At 41.1% G+C, this 20,379-nt stretch overlaps 1 protein-coding gene across 1 annotated transcript in view; it reads right to left on the reverse strand.

Annotated features, from left to right (window-relative positions):
• Window positions 1-20,379, reverse strand: part of DISC1 (DISC1 scaffold protein) — a 196,889-nt gene that overhangs the window by 158,288 nt on the left and 18,222 nt on the right. The window contains 2 exon segments of the mRNA XM_068676788.1: window positions 15,630-15,699; window positions 18,997-19,985. Coding sequence (XP_068532889.1) covers window positions 15,630-15,699; window positions 18,997-19,985 — 1,059 coding nt within the window.

Below are 20,379 nucleotides of genomic sequence, written 5' to 3' on the forward strand. Positions count from 1 at the left end.
AAATCCCACTGTTCTTCCAAAAAGCCAGAGGTACAGTTCTGTTCTTTGACTCCCAGCAAAACTAGACAGCAATAAGTTCACACAGCTCTTTGTATTATACTTTCCTGCTAAAATACCTATCCCTGCGATCACATGTAAAAGGCTTACAACTTCAGGGACGGTGAACTTCATTAGGCACTGAAGATGGCCTGCAGAATCTGACCCAAAACATTCACAGCCAGCAGGAAAATATCATGCAAAAATATACACTGCCATCACCCAAATCTTTCTCACCAGTTTACAGAGGGATTCAAACCAGCAGATTTATATCTGATGCAAGCAGCTATACTGTGAGGCTCCCTCCCACATTAAAGAGCACAGTGGCTTGACCTCCAGCTCCATTCATACTGCACTATTGTTCCTCAGGCTCCTGGGTGCTTCTGCAAATAAAGGAATGCAGGGGAACATCACCTGGCAAGAAAAAAGTCAGTATCTTTCCACCCTATTGAAAATTAACTCACTGAGAGAAGGGGAGAAATAAGATGTCCCTTGTTGTCATGCCTCCACCTTGATTTCAGGTAACTCTGAGACAACAGAGTGACTATTTTGCAGCAGCTCTGCAGCCCAGAGGACTGCTGCCACCACAGGAGTGCAGTGCAGCAGCAGGCTGATAGTATCCATCGCCCCCAGGGGACCACAATTAGCAGGTGAGGAGCAAATTCAAGCCCTGCTCACCTGGTGACAGACAGAAATAGCAGCAGCACAGGCTAAGGAAGCCTGCTGAACAAATGCATAACAAGGTCATGGGAGAAGAAGATGCAGGATCTCAGGGTTGGAGACAAAGGACATTTGCCAAGCACATTCCTGAAGTACAAAGCAAAGTTACAATATTAGGATATCTCTAGCAGTAAGACAAGGTCATGGGAGCAGATGACGTGACAGTGGGAGACACAGGAAAGTGAGTTTCTTGCCTTTCGATCACTGAAGTTCCTCACAGCATCCTGTGCATGCAGGTTGATCGTGCACAGTCCTCATGCCTGAAAGACTGGAAATCTTCACTTTAAAACAGCATCTGCTGGGGCTTGATTGCAGAATAGGAGCCCGGTAACTCCCCACAGTTAAAATTAAGGCAGTAAAGAAACAAACACCTGGTAACCCTTCACCAGAAAGGACCCCCAGGTAGGGTATTTCTGAATGAACACGTGCACAACCCCAGGCGAGAAAATCCATGCGTGGATAGCAGTTCTGTCCCGCTGGGGTTACCCTGGTAATTAACACTCCCTTCTTCATTATGGTCACGCGCACAGATTTCATTAGCAAGCAGCTGTCCGTGCCTCGAAGTTACTGAGAAATAAGGAAGGCAGCAGCCATACAAGGCTCAATACAAAAAACACACGTGGCAAGAGCACCGCCTGCACAAAGACCGTGAACCGACAGTAAGGCACTGAGCACATCTTGCTACTCTTAAACACATCCCAAATCTACAGGATATTCTTCAAACAGGTACTGGAGGCCCAGCTGGCCTCCTCACTGATAGAAGACAGGGTAGTTACGAATATTGCAAGAGCTGGCAGTGATGAAGTACTCTTTAAACTTTTTGAACCTACCCTGAGCTCCCAAGGAGAACGTTCTCTGCCTAGAAATAAACATCACTACACCTTCATCCTAACCTTCAAAAAACCTTCAGAAGAAATCTCCACAGCTAGTTAATCTCAGCTGAGCGAGACATGAGCGCCAGCCTCTCTGGATCTCTCCTCTGCAAGTAGGTTTGTGCTGTTGCTTTGAACTCCTTTGCATAGGAGAGGCAATACGTATATTTGGTGCCCTTTAGCTGGCCCCAATATCTTCCAGCTACTCACACAGGAGCTGAGAGGATAGGTCTGTGCACTATACACTACTTTAAAGACCTCCAACTGTCAAGCCAGCAGATGAGAATTAAATGAAAGTCTAGTACTTCATGCTGTTTTCTTGATTTTTCCGAAGGTTATGCAGTGTACTCTGGCACAGGTAGCCTTTCTGGTTGCCTACCAGAGCTGTAATAAACGCTTTCGTTACCTTCCCCAAGGTACTTCAAAGTATTCTGCACCACAAATAACATTCAGCAATATTTCTGTTAGGTATGTATAGGAAATAGTTGAAACAATGTGTACCGTTGCATTACACGGCAGTTAAATCTTAAAAACACTTTGGTAAATTAAGGTCAACGTACAGTACGTCTTTGTAATGTCAGGGCAAAATAAATTAAGATCTTACAAAAAGTATAAGAAGATGTGCCTTGGAACTAATAGGCATCAATCCTACAAACCTGAACCACCAACCACACAAACAATAACTCTTTAGGTCTTTCTAGACAAAGAATATGAACCCCACGGGGATCTGCCTTATGTTAAGGGAACTGGGGGCAGAAAAAAAAAACCTTATCTTGGTTAAGAACTCTCCAGCATCGAGGCACTCTGCTCCAGCAATGGGGCAGGCACAGAAGCCAGTGACCTGGCACATCTGCTGTGGAAAGAAGTAGCTTGACAAGAAGCACAGAATGCCAGGAGTATGCAGAACTCTAGGAACTCAAAGTTTGTCTGATATAAATACAAGAAAGGCTGCCTCTTTGGAAAGGGAAATCAAGGAAAGCTTCTATGAGCAAATAAAGAAAGCGTCTCAGAGGAACTAATTTTCCATCTCTTCTAACTTCTGAAATAAAAATTGATTTTGTAGACGACCACTTTGGTTCTTTATTAGTTCTTCTTAACAGCATTCATTCTGAAGGACAATTAGAGGCACTTCACAAGGAAGCTTCTATTAAGCAATTATACCTATAAAGTTAAAGCAATGAAAAAGGGCATCTAGACAAATTAAAACAGGCACGGCAGACTCAGCCTCTATCTCCAGAGAGGAGACATGATGCTGTTGCTTACACTCAAGGGAGGCAAGGGAACAATAGCTGACACCACTAACAATACAACCTCTACAGGAACATACACGGAGGTGAAAGAAACCTCTTACCACCCTCCCCATCACACAGGCTTGTTAGAGCCAGAGCCCAGGTTTGCTTCCTTACAGCTACAGCCCAGGGGACGCTTGCCCAGCAGAAGCAGGAGTGCTGTGTAACCCCATGGACAACTCCAGCCATTACATGCCCTGTGTCTCCAGTAGCCACCATATAACTGAGCTCTGAGTGGGATGGGAACAGAATTCCTTTTTTTTCCTCATCTGAGCAAAAGCATCATTTGTCCCAGTACCTATACACGTTAAAAAAAAAAATCAGTTTCACATTTTTTTGACACGTAGAATAATTTTTCTTTTCCATTCAGCAAATAAGTACGCCACAGAAGAAGGAAGAGTCAAATGCAGCTCACCTGTTTTGCTACCCAGACTGTTTCTGAGTAACTCTTGGCTGTTTACACTGGGGAGTCATTAGAGAGCCGTTCAGAGACATGCAGCCATATCTTCTCATTGCTGAATTTAAAAGGAAGGGGCTTCCTTCCTTCTTTTTTTCCCAAGAGAAGTAATAGCAATCAAATAGTTTTGCTGAGCATATAAGACTGCACCAAAAAATCCAGACTGCCTAGGCCAGTCAGTACAACATATACCCATAAGCATAGGCAAAGTATCCTGAAAGCATGAAGAGCGAAACATCTCTTGCATAAAGTACCAAACAAGTTCAACCAACAAGCAGAGCTGCACATAAATGACACAAGAAGGTGAGAAAGCAACAGTAACAGTAGAATAATATCAGAAAGCTATTCCAGTAGCGGTGCTTCTGGAGGCACAGTTCTCTAAAACACAACTAATTTTAGTTGTTTAAAAATTCTGCTTTGAATTCAAATATTCCTCATTCTTTCTCCTCAGCATCTTCAGTGCTTCTTTTTCTAGAATATCTTACTTTACACATCATAAAAAATGTAAAGATATATACTTTTTTTCTCTTTAAACACTCAGACATCTTGACTCTTCTCCTCCTAGGTCCTGAGAAGCAGATGACCCTAGCACCCCTTTGCTCAGAACTCCTCGCTGTTTCCATTCTTTTGGTTAGATGGCAGCAGCCGAACCAACTCTTGGAGCGTGCCTTTGACTTGGGTAATGTAGGTGACTTCTGTTCTTGCTCATAAAAGTTTTTTCCAGCAAGGAAAGATGATAATTTAAACATTTCAAACTTACACACCCACACTAAGATATGAATTTGGGTGCTGTGCTTATGGGTATTATTTCACTTTGTTTTTAATTACTGCTGGGTGCTTTAAAAAGAGCTGAGATTTTTGTTTTATTCTTTCTTTTTTTCCCCTCTAAAGGGCAATTCATAGAGAGCATACTATCCCTGGACAACAAAACTATGACATTTGGCCTACGAATACAGAAGATACTGCTTGCATGCACTGGGAGAAGGTCAGGATAAGCATAGCACCCTTAAGTCACCGGAGCTACTTAAACCTGTGAACGCCAGACTTCAGCAGAATTACTAACGTGCTCTTGTGCTTCTTGCTTCCAGTTCACCTGTTTGACTCTTGCTCAGATTAAGGATTGAGAACTTGTTCCCCTTGAACAGTAGTTGACAGAGGAGGATTTTTCAGTAATAAAAGCCCCTAGTCGGCTTTCTACTGCATTCTGGTGTACTGCAGGGACCTTCTCTCCCTGAATTCCTACATGGTCATCATTAAAATAGGCATTTAATCTCAGCTGCCTCCTGCTGAGAAAGTTCTTGCTGTCACTCAAGCTTCAGACTGAAAAAAGCCAAGTGCAGAGCAGCAGCCAGAAATCATTCCCCCACTACCCGAGTATGTAACAGCATGAGCAGTCACCCATATCCTCAAGACTGAGTAGGTGATGGTCAAAACGCAGGGGAGAAAAAAAACAGATGACCCTTTGTTGGTAAAATATTCGAATACCATTTTGGGGACAAAATGCCACCGTCAGATATTTTAGTTCTAACAAATATGAATTCACACACACTTCATAGTTTCTGCAGGTCTAATTTATTGCAGACAAAGCTCCTTGAAGAATTTTGTGTTTTCACAAAAATCCAACCATGATGGGAACTTCCTACAACCCATCTTCATTTCCTCCTTAACGCCTACCTGGGTCAGTCCATAATTTAGACATCATTTGAAGATGGAAGTAAGTTGCCATTTCCACCCAGTACTCAGCTGTAGATAGGACAGTACACAAGCCACAGCTTTAAGCTGACTGATTAAAACTTAAATCTACCCCAAGCTTGCTTGGTGCCAGGCTCAACCAAGGCACGATCAACCCAGTCAATGCAGTACCGCATCCTGTAAATATAGGTTGACAAGACTGTGTATTGACAGAGAAATGGGGTGTAAGGTTATTCTGAAGAAACCAAACCCATTTGATGGTGTACAGCAAGATCCTAAATGCCTCTGCCATTTTTCTCCCATCGTGTTCCATCTGCAATCATTTACTGTCCTGCTCCAGTAGCTGCCATCAGTCTCACAGATGAAGTGGCTGTGGCAAGCAGACAGCAAAGCAATTTTTTCCCCATCAGAACTGATGCAATGGAGGGGAATGCATGCAGGGACTTGAATACACACAAATCAAGTTCACAGGGACTGTGTATACGATGTAAAAGAGGGAAACAGGAGCAAGGTCAGCTAAAAGAAATGCCACCTTTTTGGAGAGAATAACCATTATTAAAGTGCTCGGCTGCTCCACCTGAGACTGAAGACCTTAAGTGAGTCTTCTCATGTAAGCACTCGTGCTGTTTCCTTCTGAATGGTAGTATTTTCAAAGACCTTTGCAAAATGATTCAAAATAAAGCTAAGTAAGGGTGAAGGACAGAAAAGGTCAGTGACTGAGCATGCAGGCTCACAGCCGAAGCAGGGGAGATCTCAGAGCAGCGCTCCCTTCCAGAAGGCCAGCTCTGCTTTCAGCTGACGATGCTCTTTTTGCATCTGCCCTATCATCTACGCTGTTCCTGTAAATTCATACTGTAACGGAGAGCTTATGAATTACATTCATTTTTATGGGAAAAAAAGGTTTTGCTAAGTGACATACTTTTGGGAATGTATCAGGGAATAACAGAGTATGCCTATACACATTTAGAGGTTGCCTTACTTTTTTTGAAATTTCAAATCATAAATAAAGGTGAACCACACCAGAAGAGATGAAAGTTTCATTTGTGAAGTACAAAAATAGTGAACCACTTTAAAATTTACTTTATAAAAATTACACAAGAGCTTTTTATACACATTTGACAATGAGAAAAATTTACTTATAGGTTTTGTTTTTAAGCCAAACCTTTTAAAGTATAAAATATTTATAAAAAGAATGAAAAGAATAAAAAGAATTACTCCAAAAACAGATAAAGCAGAATTAAATTTAAGAATGTGACTGATAGTCATACCCCTATTCATATGCCTTTTTTCCAATGCCCCAATTAATTTCAAAACATGTACAGTTCTGCAAGTGCCAGATTGCTGGTGAGACTGCATGGTTGACCTTCACCTTTATGATCAAAAGAAAGAGATGAAAGTCGCAGCACTGAGCATTACCATCTCTTCCACCTGTACCCTCCTTTAGAAGATATCCAGCAGCCTAAATGTACTCTTCATCTACAGATGTTTTAATTTTACTTTTTCAAAGTTAGATAGTATCAATTCTGAAGAATTATCTTAAAAAAATAATCCAAGACACCCAATAGCTGGAAAACAAAACAGCTACAAAAAAAAAGAAACACACAAACTTTCCCCAATAGTAGTCAGAAGAAAATGGTGATGGTTGTGAGAGTTCCCCTAGTTCCCCTGAATATTTCCCCAGCTTCTGGAATTTTTCCAGTTCAAGAAATCTCCTGAGCGTGTTACGGGGTGGGGCTTCTTTGTTGTTTCGTTTTCTTGCTTAGTCCAGTCTCTTGCAGTCACTCCACATCCACAATGTGCTTTAATGAAGAGATCTTCACACAATGGACAGCTGGCACATGGAACCATTTCCTTTGGTTTGGCTGGAACCTGGATCACCTTGTGCCCCCACCTTAGGTCTTGTGCCTAAAAGTATGCATAGGTGCATTTCTTGCACCAAAAAAGCATGCATACAGTCCATATCTACGTTTAATTTTCCTTGTGCAGTTCCCAGCCTACTCAATCATTCCATACAAAGCTGTTCTTTATCTGAACATCTTTGCTGTCCTCTTCTGGACCTTTCACAGCTGATTATACCCCTTCTGAGATGAGACGACCAGAACCGTACACCTGCATCAGGATTTGAATGTGGCACAGTGTCTTCTGTTTTGTCTCCTGGTACATGTGTAACCTAACTTTTATGACTTATTGCAAAGTAACAAGTTTCAGGTGGACTTGCTTTTTTTTAAAAAAAAAAAAAAAAAAAAAACTTCTGCATTTTCACCCTGAATTTTCTAAAGCATAGTCTCTACCATTTTGTAATGCAAAGCTAGAACTGTTTTTCCCCACATAAATCACAATCATGGAATAGAATCATAGAACAGTTTGGGTTGGAAGGGACCTTAATGACCATTTCATTCCAACCCCCCTAGTAAAGCTGGAACAGTAAGACAAACATCCAGGCACACAAATTCTTCCTAAAGGTGGTGTGTCCATTGGTTTGCCAGGTTGTGGTCAGACACCTGAAAATACTGAAAAACAGTGTCTGAAAAGTACCAAGATCCCTACAAAATGCCAGTCTGAGAAAGCAGTATATTTAACTCAGTCAACACCCTTGCTTACAGTCACAAACCCATCTTTCCTGGCTGTTTCACAACACAGGAGGAAGAACGTGAAGAAAAACTTCCCACATTACTGTTCACACAACTTAAACCCTAGATCTAGGCAAAAATGTTATTAAAAAACATTTATTCAAGTCTGCATAGTAAGTATTAAAATTATATTGTTATGTATGTCAAATTCAAGCCTCTGTCTCCTGTGAGCTCTCACTTAGCATGCCTGCATACAGCAGCTTTTCAGCACACTTCAGTTCGTACTTCCTTGCAACACACCTTTCAAAAGCTTGTTCAGGCAGAGACAGAAGCTGAAAAAAAAGCTCTTCAATTTAGATATTGTAATTCTAGATGTTAGATTAGCTGCTCCTGTTACAAGGCTAGGATTTTAGGGTTGAACATTAGGACAGCACAAATATTTCAGGTTCAGCATGCCATGCAAAAAAAAACAAAAAAACAAAAAAAAAAAACAACCTACAGTGAGCCACCTAGTTATAATCAGGCCTTTTTGTTGAGATTTATCCCAGGTGCTCTATTCTACACCACTTTTGGTGCAGTGCACCAGATGCTTCATATAGTGCCACAGCACACTCAAATCCAGGCTTGTTTAGTTCTTTACTACCACCAATACAACTCCCCATGAAATTGAATGAACCCTGGATGGCTTCTAGCAATATAAAAGTTAAAGCCTTTTCTCCAAAACATTATTTCTCCAGCAAGCTGCTGATAGCAGGGAGACAGAGGGACTTGGGAATGCCAGAGGATGCATGAATTAACAGCCACCAGTAAGTCAGGGGGACAGGACATTCTGCAATGACCTAATTGGAAAGGATATACAGCTTTATTTCTATTTGGTCCCAGATTATGTCTGCGTTATGCTGATCCACAGCACCTCACTTTGCTTTTTGTTCAATTTGACACAGATCAAACCAACCCAACTCATTTACTTCATTGATTTTTTTTTTATTCCTTAAAAATCTCAGTGAGCATGAAGACGTTCCAATTACTTCCCACCTCTCTCACAAAAATCAAAACCAAACACAATGACTAGCATTCAACCAGTAGGACGGCAGCAGAAGCTTAAAACTGACGTTGCATGGGATCAGCTTGTACACTCTCACCACCAGCATTTCCTGCAGTCTCTTAAATTTTTGTCCAAAGCCTGTTACTGTGTAAGAGTGCTACAAATTTCCTATCTTCATCTTTTTGATTGATATTTATTGCTACCATGCTATCACCACCCTAAAAAGACTAAACATGTCCATAAAACATGACTTTTTTTTTTTTTTTTTTTGCTGCTTTAACCACCCCTAACCTTCCATAGGCTAAAGAAAAGAAAATGTGCACAGCTCACACATGGTGGAAGCAGCACAAGGAAGCATCAGAGAGGGCTGACATACCTACAGAACCATGAATATACCCAAGTATGGGCAGTTGGGTCTGGGCACATAAGACAGTAGGGAAACCTCAGGAGAACAGAGAAGTTAATTGACTCAAGGCAATCCCACTTTGCAGCTGAGTTTGACAAGCGATGGAAGGTCCATTGAGATCTCCAGTAAAAGAATCTTAAAAAATTCACCCAGACACCGCCCAGTGACCAGCAACGTGTGTTGTCAGTTCCCCACGGAGAACTGGCATTGGAAGTCTTGTGTGTTTGCTTTCAAACAGTAGTTACAGCCTTTCAGCATCTTTTTAATCCCCAGTTGCACAGAAGTTATGCTGCCATGCCATCTAGGAGTTTCTGTCCGTGTCCAGCCATCTATTAAGCAGGCAGTAATTAAAAAGAGCAGGTGTCCCTCCACTCCTTTAAAAAGGGAAAGACAAGGGCAGCAAAATCAATTTCTAGTTGTTGGTTGAATTAATAGTCGTAATGCCTCCAGGGGTCACGTTGCAAATGGAAGACAATTTTCTTATTTGAAGTTAATATTTCTAAAGAGCAAGGGAAAGATAAGTCTGTCCTGAATATAAAAAAGGGCTGCATGTTTTTGCAAGTGAAAAGTAAGCAGATGGGCTGGGTAGCAAGAGAGCCATGTCACTCAGTCAGTGGGTACTGTCCAGAAAGCATATCAACACTTCTCGTGAGTTACACCCATCAGAGCTCCATGCCTCAAACTGCAATTCAGCAAGTACACGAGTCAATTATGCATAATTGCTTATTTTGTTCTGATTTTTTTGTTGCTTGTTTGTTTGTAAAAGACTAGCCAGGCTGTCTGGGAACAGCTTGGCTGCATCATGGACTGAGAAAGAGTCCTGCTATCATAGGAGGGGTAGCCTGTGGTGTCAGTTTTAGACAGCAGATGGCTGGGAGTAGAGAAAGCTTCCAAGCACATGGTATGCCAAAACTTCAGCAATTTTCTTTTTCTCAAGCAGCTTCCAGGAACACAAAATGTAGCTGAACCTCTTCCTGCTGGCCAAGACTAAAATAAGAGAACGTAGTAGAATCCCATAAGATACTACTGCTTCCTGAAAAAATATTTAGGCTGCAGAGTCCAAGCAAAGACACCGCATTACCAAAGCAACTTCCTCTTCAATATTAGCTAAGGAATTAAAGATATAGAAAGTATGATGGCATTTTCAATGTGTGTGCATAAACAGACCAACAGCAAGATCCTGTTCTGCCTCAAAGACACACCCTGACATGACAGAAACTGAACAACAGGGACAAAAAATGAGGGTCAACATCAAAAGCATTTCCAGAAGTTGCTGACTGTGCCTACCCTACACATGTAAAGAGTAAAAGATTATGGTAACGAGAGCTGTTAAGTATAAAAATCCAAGGTAGTAAAAAAGATAAGGTAAGTATTAGAGTCAAAGGAGTTTCAGACCTTTAAATTGTGACCAGCTCAACCCCTGTTCCTACTCTATGATTAAAAATCAATAACAATTTGATAAGCCTGACTGCATAAAAAGAAACGGTTCCTCCTGCTAGTAGGCAGAAGCCAAGACCAAGCATTTGAACTGCAGCGTCCTAGTCCACACACAGCTGGCACCAAATTAATAAATGGATATGGATGAAAAGAGTTCCCCTTTTAAATTTCAGACTGGTGTCTTGATGAGAGTAAGCCAGATAAGATGGAAGAGTTGTGATGCTTTTGCTCTGTTTTGTTGCATGGGAAATTAAGTTTAATTTATACTTCACATAAGCACTTGCTTTCCATAACCACCCAAAACCTTTTTTTGGAGGTTATGTGAATTAGTCAGAGAAAGACAGGATAAACAAGATTCGTTCAAAGAAGATTAGGTTTTGATAATTTGCATGAGCCTGTCTTCCTATCCCCTTAAAACCTTTACTCTGTAAGTTTAAAAAAAAAAAAAAAGTAACCCAAGACAACATACCCACAGATTCCAGAAAGCTTCTACAAAATTGTGGCAGAAAAAGACTGAGAGTACAGCATAACAGAAGTTGCTCTGTTATAAGCATAAGAGAGTTGCTCTGATCTAAGTGGCCTAAGAGACATCCTAACTTCAAACGTGATCGTGCAGGGAAGTTACCATTCCCTACAAGCTAAGAGTCTGTATGCTCACATTCCTGTATACATTTAAAGAACCACCCCAGTAGTTCTGTAAAAACTTATTTCTGAAGAAACAACAGGGCATGTGGAGCCAATAGTGCAGTTCAGCAGCCAAACTCAGTCCCAACACTTCATTGCCAATCCACTTGCCACCTGCACCAAGCAAACTTGGGAAGTTCAAAAACCACAGGAAAGAACGGGAAAATGATTCTAAAATGTTTGGGCAATAGATTTGTACTGAGCAAAATACATTTGCTTCTACTGCAAGCACAACTCCCACAGACACAAAAATATGCTGGCTTTTTTTTTTTTTTGCCTCCTATATTCAGCAGTATGTTTAACCTTGGAGCTGTCAAGCTCCATCATGAATAATGAGCCATGACAACATTCCAAGTGATCCTTGGAGAACAGACCAATTTTTACTATATGCTACGCAAGGCAAAACGCCGTTATCGTATTCCCATGGCATTGTACCTGCTCTGAAAATATACAGTAATGTGGCCATCAAGAGGAGACCACAAGTAAATACAGAAACAAATCAGCTACTTCCAGATATTTCATCACGCAGAGATGCAGAGTAAGCAGTAACACACGAAGTACCCTAATGTTTCCTATTTAAAATTAAATGAGGGCAGAGAAGGAGATTCATCTCTGTGAATATGCATTTTATACAAACACTTCCCAGCCTAGAAATACCCGTGTTTGAGGCAGCACACAGTCACCACAGGAGGATGAAAGAGGGGCTTGGTGGCATCCTGCAGATCTCGCAGCAATGTACTCACCTGGTGACCTCCAGCAGATGAACATGGGACAGAAGAACAACCTCTGCCCTGACGCACTCAGAGTGCAAATACCCCCTCAAAAAATACACACAGCACTCCCAGAAAGTATAGGAATAAACTGGGGTTAATTGAATAACCAGTTGAAGTTCCTCTACACCAAGCCCCTACCACACAATTGCAAGCCTTCAGGAAGGACAAAACACAAGTAATGGCAAAAGTCATTTCTGCTGAGCTCCTCCCAAGATCAAAAGGAGGAGGAGGACAGAACAAATTGACTGGGGGGGAACAGATAACTTGGAAGAAATAAGCTAAGGCTTACAGCATTTAAACATGGATTCACAACTCTCCCAACAACACCAAGAGTTGTAGCTCAAAATATCCCTTAAATAAAACAGAGAAATTCATCATCTGTTCAGGAAACAAGTGCTATTCATTAACATGCACCTGAAAACACAGATGTTCTCTGACAGTCCCAAACAGCAAGCACCTGTTTTGTGTTTATGCAAAGGGGAAAAATCAAATGTATCCTTTCTCCTGACCTGTTTGCAGCGAGGTATTTGTTCATGCCTTTTGGAAGGGGGCAGCTTAGCCTTACTGTGTGTTGTTTCTGGGTCTAGTACCAGAAGTAAAGATGGCACTTCCTCCTCTCTGCAGGGGCACCATTTTACCTACACTTCAGTTTCAAAATTTGCTAGAAACTATGACAACTTCCAGAAAGCACTGGAGAGCATGGAGGCATCAATGTCATTTAGATGACATGACTTTCTTCAAGCTGCTAAATTTGCAGGAGCAGAGAGCAGAAACCAGTTCTGAGTACTAAAAACTCCTTGAAATAATAGATCTCCTTCCCGTTGAACTGCTGCAGAGAAAAAAAAAACTTCCTGCAAGACTAGATGGCTTTTAAAAGAGTCAAAGTCAAAAAGCCATACTGAAGTCTTGTCTACAGGTAAAGTTAGACCTGAGTCACTACCACTGAAGCAAGTGATACAGTATTTATTGACATTTTAGCTTCTGATCTGGAGGTATAGCCACTGGTATGCCCCACCTCCACCTGCTCTCCTCTCCTCACTTCCACGTACACAGCATTTCACAGCTAGCTATCTGCACCGCCCAAGAGCTCTCCCCTTTCCTCCAAAGCACTCCCAAATCCATCAGTATTCCGATCTCCTATTCAGAACAGCTCTTTCCTTACCAGAGGACTCCCTATATCCAAAGAAATCCCCCAAGTTACAGGGACAACAGTTTTATCTGAGTAGTAAGAACATCCTAAGATCTCTGCATGCACCATGCTGGCTTCTCCCACTCCCCAATAATGTATTTCCATTTACAGAGCACATCATAGCTGTGTGCGTTTAGCAATTCCATTCCCTGCTAGCAATATTTGGCAAAAAGATCCCTTTAAAGAAGGCTAATTACAGATTTCAGCCAAACAGAAATTGGTACCAGGCCAATCTGCAAGCTCTTTAATAAGCTTTTAAACTTCACTTTACACCACACACGACTTTGTAACTCCTCTGAGAGCAGTGACCGCTTAGTTCTAAAAGCAAAGGTGGAAAGCACGCCCCTGCAACAGGTGGAAAGAAATTTGTAGCTCTAATTCTTCTGGCAGCACCCATACCTGTCTTTCCCTGGAGATTACCAGCCTATGTTTCACAAAAAAAATAATAATCAGGGAGCCAGTTCAGGATAAGTAGTCTCACACACAAAATGGCTGACAGTCGTATCAGAAGAGGAACAAAGACCAGTAAGACAGAAAGTAGGTCAAGGGCTCAAAAACTAGGAAGAGAAAACATTAAGGATGCATGGTCACGCACTGGAAAGGAATGCAGCATTTTGTGAGAACATCTGCATTGAGATGGAGTTCCAGTTTTCAAAGGGATGCAAGAGTCCAACATGAAGTCTTTCACGTGTCTCAGTATCTAGTCCCATAACAAAAAAAATTCTTTCTGCCCATATGAGCCAGACTTGGCACAGAAAAGAGCAATCCCACCCACAGGTGCTCCTCAATACCCTTTGTCCTGGTCCAACTTTTGTTCTATATAAACTGTGCCGACAGCACCTGGTGAGATCAGTTTGCAGCCAGACCATTTTCCTAAGGGGAACTGATGGAAGGCTGCAACCTGCCCTCCATGCTACCTGTCCGAGAACTAAGGTAGAAACTGGAAAGTGTAATGGACAAGGTAAGTGTCAACAGAAAGGTGGTCCCGTTTAAAATTTACCAGACCAAGAAAACTAAGCAAGAACCTTCTGAGCAAGGTTAAGCAAGTCATCATTTTCCAAGGTGGTCATGACTACATGGCATCAGATCAGGTGTCACACCTGATATACTTTTTTTTTTTTGCTTTGTTTTTAATCAAAGTGGATGAGCACCCAGAGAATTCCAGCTAAAATCTGTGGGAAGCACATGCACTTCACACACGGCTGTCTCCAATTGGGAACTCAATCAACATGTACTTAAAAAAAAAAAAGAGTAATAAGTGTTACACATGTAAAATATATCAATGTCTATTCTATTTGACAGAGATGAAAGCAATGAATAGATAACAACGTGCTCTGCTTATAAGATATCTAAAGGTTCTCCTCGTAAACTTGGAACAGTGGCAGATTTTTCTTCTGTGTAGACCAAGCTTTGAGAGGCCAACAGAACCACCCTTCTGCAAGGGCTACACATCTTCTCCCAAGACACTGCTAAAATACATTTGTCTTGTCTTCTTGGGGTTTGGGAGATGAAGGAGGGAACAGAACCATGATATGAATGCACAGCTTAACACTAACTCTGGCACAGACACAGGCAAGCCACAAGTTTGACTACTCAAAAAAAAAAAGTGAGAGGAAAAAAAGGGGGGGGGGGAGTATCTTTTTCAAGCTTTATTATCTGAAGTGCCCTTGCAGGTCACTGAAATACTTGCAGTATTTCCCAAATGAAGACAAATTTATCAGGAAGAACTTCACCTAGAACTTCAAGACTGTTAAAATATGTTTTCTGTAACAGTAGTCTGTGTTCAGAAAACCAAGAAGAAACCTGAGATGTATGTTAATAGATGCTCTAATTATTAATGCACACACACACACAGAGCTTATGAGAGGTGCCAATCCCTTTGAATGGGAAAGCACTATTCAAATACAGATACTTGCCAGCAGCTGTATCACCAGTCATATTCCCTAGTTGGTTTTGATTCAACTCAGTGGGCATCAAGTTAATCCCACAGGACAGTATCATTCACTTTTATCGTAGCTACTGACCTCATTTCTGTGTTTGAGCTCTGCTGTAGTGTCATGACTAAATGTAGCAAGCAACAAATCACACTCTGTCAGCAGCCAGTGCCTGTCCTTTCTCCTTTCGAAGCTTTCATTCATTTCTGTATTTTTTCAAGTCATGCTGCTTCAAAACAGCTGATCCAGATGGTGGATATTCGCATTTCAACCTTCCCACATGGTGATGTGGCTCAAGAAAATAAAAACTGTTGCTACCTGCTGCTGACCTACTTCTTTCTTTAATTTGTTTCCTGCCATACCACAGAATGAACAATAGAGTTCAATGAACTCATCTTCCATACCTAACCACAGCAGTGTAGCAAATATAAAATAAAATTAATTGGGATGTGGTGGGGTGGTGGGAGAGGGGATATATGAGGAAGCAGCATGATTCAGTGGGAGGTAGGGGGGAGCAACTCTCACCTCTGTCATAATCATCTTCCTCTATTGCTTTTTCCTGAAGCCTCTGAAGCCGTAAGATCAAGGATTTTATCTACATACAGAAAAGAAATACTTATAAAGAAGTTGCATTTAAAAATCACTATTAATTTTTACATAATATAAATTTACAGGATTACTACTACATCATTAGAAATGCCCAGTTTTGAGAGGTAAATCCAACATTTGTTAACTGGACAGATCTATTCAGAAATCAGCTGAACGGCAGCCACTTGATCCAAGCATGGCTTTAGTCCAAGCATCTACAAAGAACAACAAACAGTATTTCTTGAAAAGCAAAAGAGCTTGTATGAGCATTGACTAACCAAAAGGGTAAGGATTATTATAGGATTCTGTCAGCGTAATATCTATTTTTGATCACATTCTACTCAATATTCTGTTCTTCAGTCCATTTAACAATTTTTTGCCTATCCAAGTTTTGCACAGAACAAATTCAGAATTCCATATGCAAACCACATTTCCTTCAGCATGTAAAAAGAGAAATACAGTATGAATATTTTGGGTCAAGTGTACTCATGATATGGCACAGAAAACTGTGTTCACATGCTGCCAATGAAGTTTCATTAAAATATAATTTAGGCTCATCTAGAAAGTGTTGACGTTTCCATTTTCTGAAATGTTCATGTTACAAATGATAGATGGGAGAGGAAAAAAAAAGCACATACAAAATGCCCTTACACACCCAAGAAGAAGCTATTAGGATACAGTTTTATTTCAAGAGCTAATGCTTCTTTGTACTGAAGCTTCATCTTTTACTAAAATATTTCAGAAGGCCAGGTGTGCATTCAAAGGACATTAAAGGTTTTTACTCTTAGAAGAATTTGGTTAAAGTTATGCAGCTCTTTCCTTATTGCCATGCCAGCCACTGCCAAACATAGCTACAGTTATAAAACTGCAAAGCATTTTCTTATTAAGTTTACATGTGACCTGTACCAACAAGCCATTAGCAGCACTGCGAAAGGTAAGCCTGGAAAAAGAATCAGCATATATACTGATAGCCCAAAGCCTGAAAAAGTGTTTGGGAAAGCATTTTCCACTGCAAGAAGATTCGTACTCGAGACATTCTGCATCTACAAAAGATTTCACTCCTCCCTGGAACACTTTCATATTTAAATCTCTCTAGTTAAGCTGTAAATTGCATACAGAAAAATAAGTACAGCCAGTCAATAACTTACCCGAAACATTTAGTTATCATGACTACACAATCAACATTCAAATTAGGCAAGACATTTAAATTAATGGTATCTCTTCTAAATACGTAAGTGAAAGAGGATTGGTCAGAAAACAGACATAAAAGGTAAAGCCAGAAAAAAAAAACTTGATTAATAATAGGCTACAGGATCCCCTGAAGGAAAAACAAAGAAAAAAAAGTCATTGCACACATTCCCTTTCCATCAAGGTTTTTGGTGTTGTTTTGTTTGGTTTTGTTCTTTTAATTTATTATTGTTTTTCACATACAGAAACACCATTTTTTTTTCCTCTGAGACAGGCAAGGAACATGTAACATATTGAAGGGAGGCGCTCTGAATCCTCACCATAAATTATTTTCTGTATTTTATGCCACGCTTTTGATAGAGTTCTAAAGGAGCCCACAGTAGAAATGGTTCAAGTGACACTTTTTTCATATATATGATATATAACAACCATCTAGACCGAGAGTACAGCATTGCTGCTTTTTGCACCGTTTATTCCTTCATGCACTCACAATGGCAGGTCATTTAAAACCTGCTTGGGTACCACAGCGCAGGCATGCCCAGGGCTAACTGACTGATACTGCGACAATCAGTGCTTTCTGTTTGCAGGCTAGAAAGACGTTTGGAGCCCCAACTAATCAAAGGGCTGCTTCAGAGCAGCATGTCCTATACCTACCTGTACCATGTGATGACCACTTTTTTTTTTTTTTTTTTAAGTACAAAAAAATTATAATTTTAACAACTTTGGCACTGGCTCCTTTGCTTGGCTAAGATAGTCTGTTCCCTTCTGAAAAAAATTGAGACTTGCTCATTATTATTACAATTGGAAGATGCCACAAATTAAACACACAGGACCAAGGGCAAAGATGTCTAGAGGCACAAATTCCCAGTTCTCCACTCAAGGAATTAATGAATGCAGAAATTAAAAGATAACAATGTTTCTTTTGTGCCTATCAGATAAGCATACCAAAAAGACAAAGTTTTGTATTTTTATTATGTTATATATTCCCAAATTTGTATTTTAAAATAGAGAATTAATTTCCCAAGCCACCCCAGACTACGGGCACCTCATTACAGGCAAGACACCAAAGAAACTGCTCTGTGGTGATGTGTTTGAAGCCTGTAAACATACATAGGAGAACCTAGTTTGAGTCCTACTTGCATCCCTTATGAAAAATAAGTATCAGAGAGCATTGTAAGCCCAGGTCAGATGACATGGGCAGAAAAGCACAAATAATGTTTCTCAACCCACTGCCTTGCCCAGACAGAAGAGCTGTGCAGAGCCGCCTCAGAGGCTGACCCAGTGCAGATTGTCTCCCCAGCCGTAAAGACAACAGAGCGCATCTCAGCAGGTGTATTTGTGCTCAGAAGTCACAAAACCTGGGTTTCCCCCCGATCCTCAAAATACCCAAGACCAGAAAAAAATCCTGCTGTATGATAAGGAATAACTGATCCTTTCTAAGGTTTCCTCTCACACAACGAATGTATCAGGTGAGACTGCTTGTATATATAATAAGTATGTATGTGGGTATATACACATGGGAGAGGGGGAGGACAGCTTCTGACTTGACAGCCCAAAATTCCTCTAAGGTAGAAGGAAAAAAAAAGGCAATATTCCCAGTCTGAATTAGGGCAGGGAACAGACCCCAGTGTATCATCATGCAGAGAGAACACTGGTCTATTAGATTACAGGCTACCCTTACAGGTGCCTCTCCCCTAGACATCTTTAATTGGAAATGTGTAAGTTTAGCCAAAGTCCAGAGTTATTAAATCATGATGCTTCAAGGAAAAAGCTCTTACCACCCTCAAGTTTTGCACTACGTATACTCCAAACTGCACACAAAATAACCACCTGTGAAAGCAGCCCTTGCTGAATTTAGGAATTAATGTGCAGCATATGAGAAATACAAGCAAGGATCATGGTTTCAGTAGGTCATAGGAACAAAGTACTGCAACATCAATTTGAAAATAGGTTCTTTCCCTTTTATCATGCAGACAGCTACTGTAAACTTCTATGAAGAAATGCTGCAAAAGCTGTTAATATTCCAACTCCTACGTCAGGTTAATACTTCAACACTACCAATGTAGCTGTTTTGGGAACCAGGGGGAGGAATCAAAGACGAAATGTGATTACAAACCTTTAACATACTCCGGTTGCCAAGCTGGCAGTCGAGTAGCACTGGTTCATACTTTTTCATCAAAGTATCCCAGTTATGGTCACTAACAGTGAAACTGCTTTCGTAGCCTGAGGTGACAGAAGAACCAGCAGATGCTGCATCTGAGGAATCTGTAGAATATGAAAACGTTGCATCTGTATCTGACAGAGAGACAGTCTCACAATCCTGTAGTTTATCATTCGCTGTGGTCTCATTTTCATGCTTCAAATTGTCGCTGGGCCTAGAGAAGCAATGCAAAGCTCCTGAGTGCTCATGAGTTCTTGCTGTCTCTTCTAGCTCCTGTAGATTTCCTGCAATGCTGGCATGCAGAACACGCTCAGCTTCCTTGACGGTTGCCTTGCCTTCAGCACCACTTACTCCAGAGGCTGAGTTCAGGGAGAGCTGTATGAAGCTGAATCTTGAACTAAAGCTATCGTGTGAACCAACAGAATGAGAAACAACTTCTCTGTCTGGATATTCACAGTTATTATTCACTTCTGTCTGATCCAAGGCATGCATCTTCTGGGGCTCACTCACTTTGGTGCTGTGGCCCATCTGCCGGGCACAGCATGCAGTAGAAGCATCTTTGCTTGTTGCTTCAGCAGGGTAAATCGGTATCATTGTGTTTTCTGATTGTGGATTCTTGTAACAAGAAAGATTTTTGCAGCTTCCCAGCATACTTCCAGTAGCACCCAACACCGTCACCCCGTCAGCAGGGACTACAGCACTACTTGGAGTTGAATGGCAGTGTAAGAATTCAAAGTTCTTTTTGTATGGTCCACAGAGACAGCAGTTCTCAACGTCTTCGCAATGCTGCCTGCCATGTTTGAACTCTTCTGGGCTGAATGGCTTGCAGGCACCCAGGGACTGAAACTCGATCTGTCGCTGAGCTTCTGGCCTCATGTATCCAGGTCTTTTTGCCAGCTTCTTTTTACGAAGAGAGCCTGAAGGCATTGAGTGCTCTGAACCATCTGGGGTGGGGGGATAAGAAAAAAAGTAATTAAGGCATTTCTGCAGTTTTCCAGAATTAACATATTGTAGCATCTGAAAATAATTATTTCAGGAATTTCAGACAGCTCATCAGTTATCAGTTTCCATTTTGACTAAACAAAGACACAGACCATATTGCGGATAGAGGAGAAAAGGTGTTATCAGAGAACTCTGCGTGCATTCATTCACTTTCTAAAAAGTCTGCACCAGCTTTTAAGTGAACTTCACTGACATAACCGTGCCCATCAGGACACAAGCCCATGTATGACGAGTCCCAGCCTCCCCTGCTTGAAGCAACGCTCTACAATTCTTCATTCTCAAATCGCAGAGACTTAATTAGTTGCAGCACAGAACTTCTTTAGTCTCTCTGATGCA

This window comes from Anas acuta, chromosome 3 (genome assembly GCF_963932015.1).
Source record: "Anas acuta chromosome 3, bAnaAcu1.1, whole genome shotgun sequence".
NCBI classification, from domain to species: domain Eukaryota; kingdom Metazoa; phylum Chordata; class Aves; order Anseriformes; family Anatidae; genus Anas; species Anas acuta.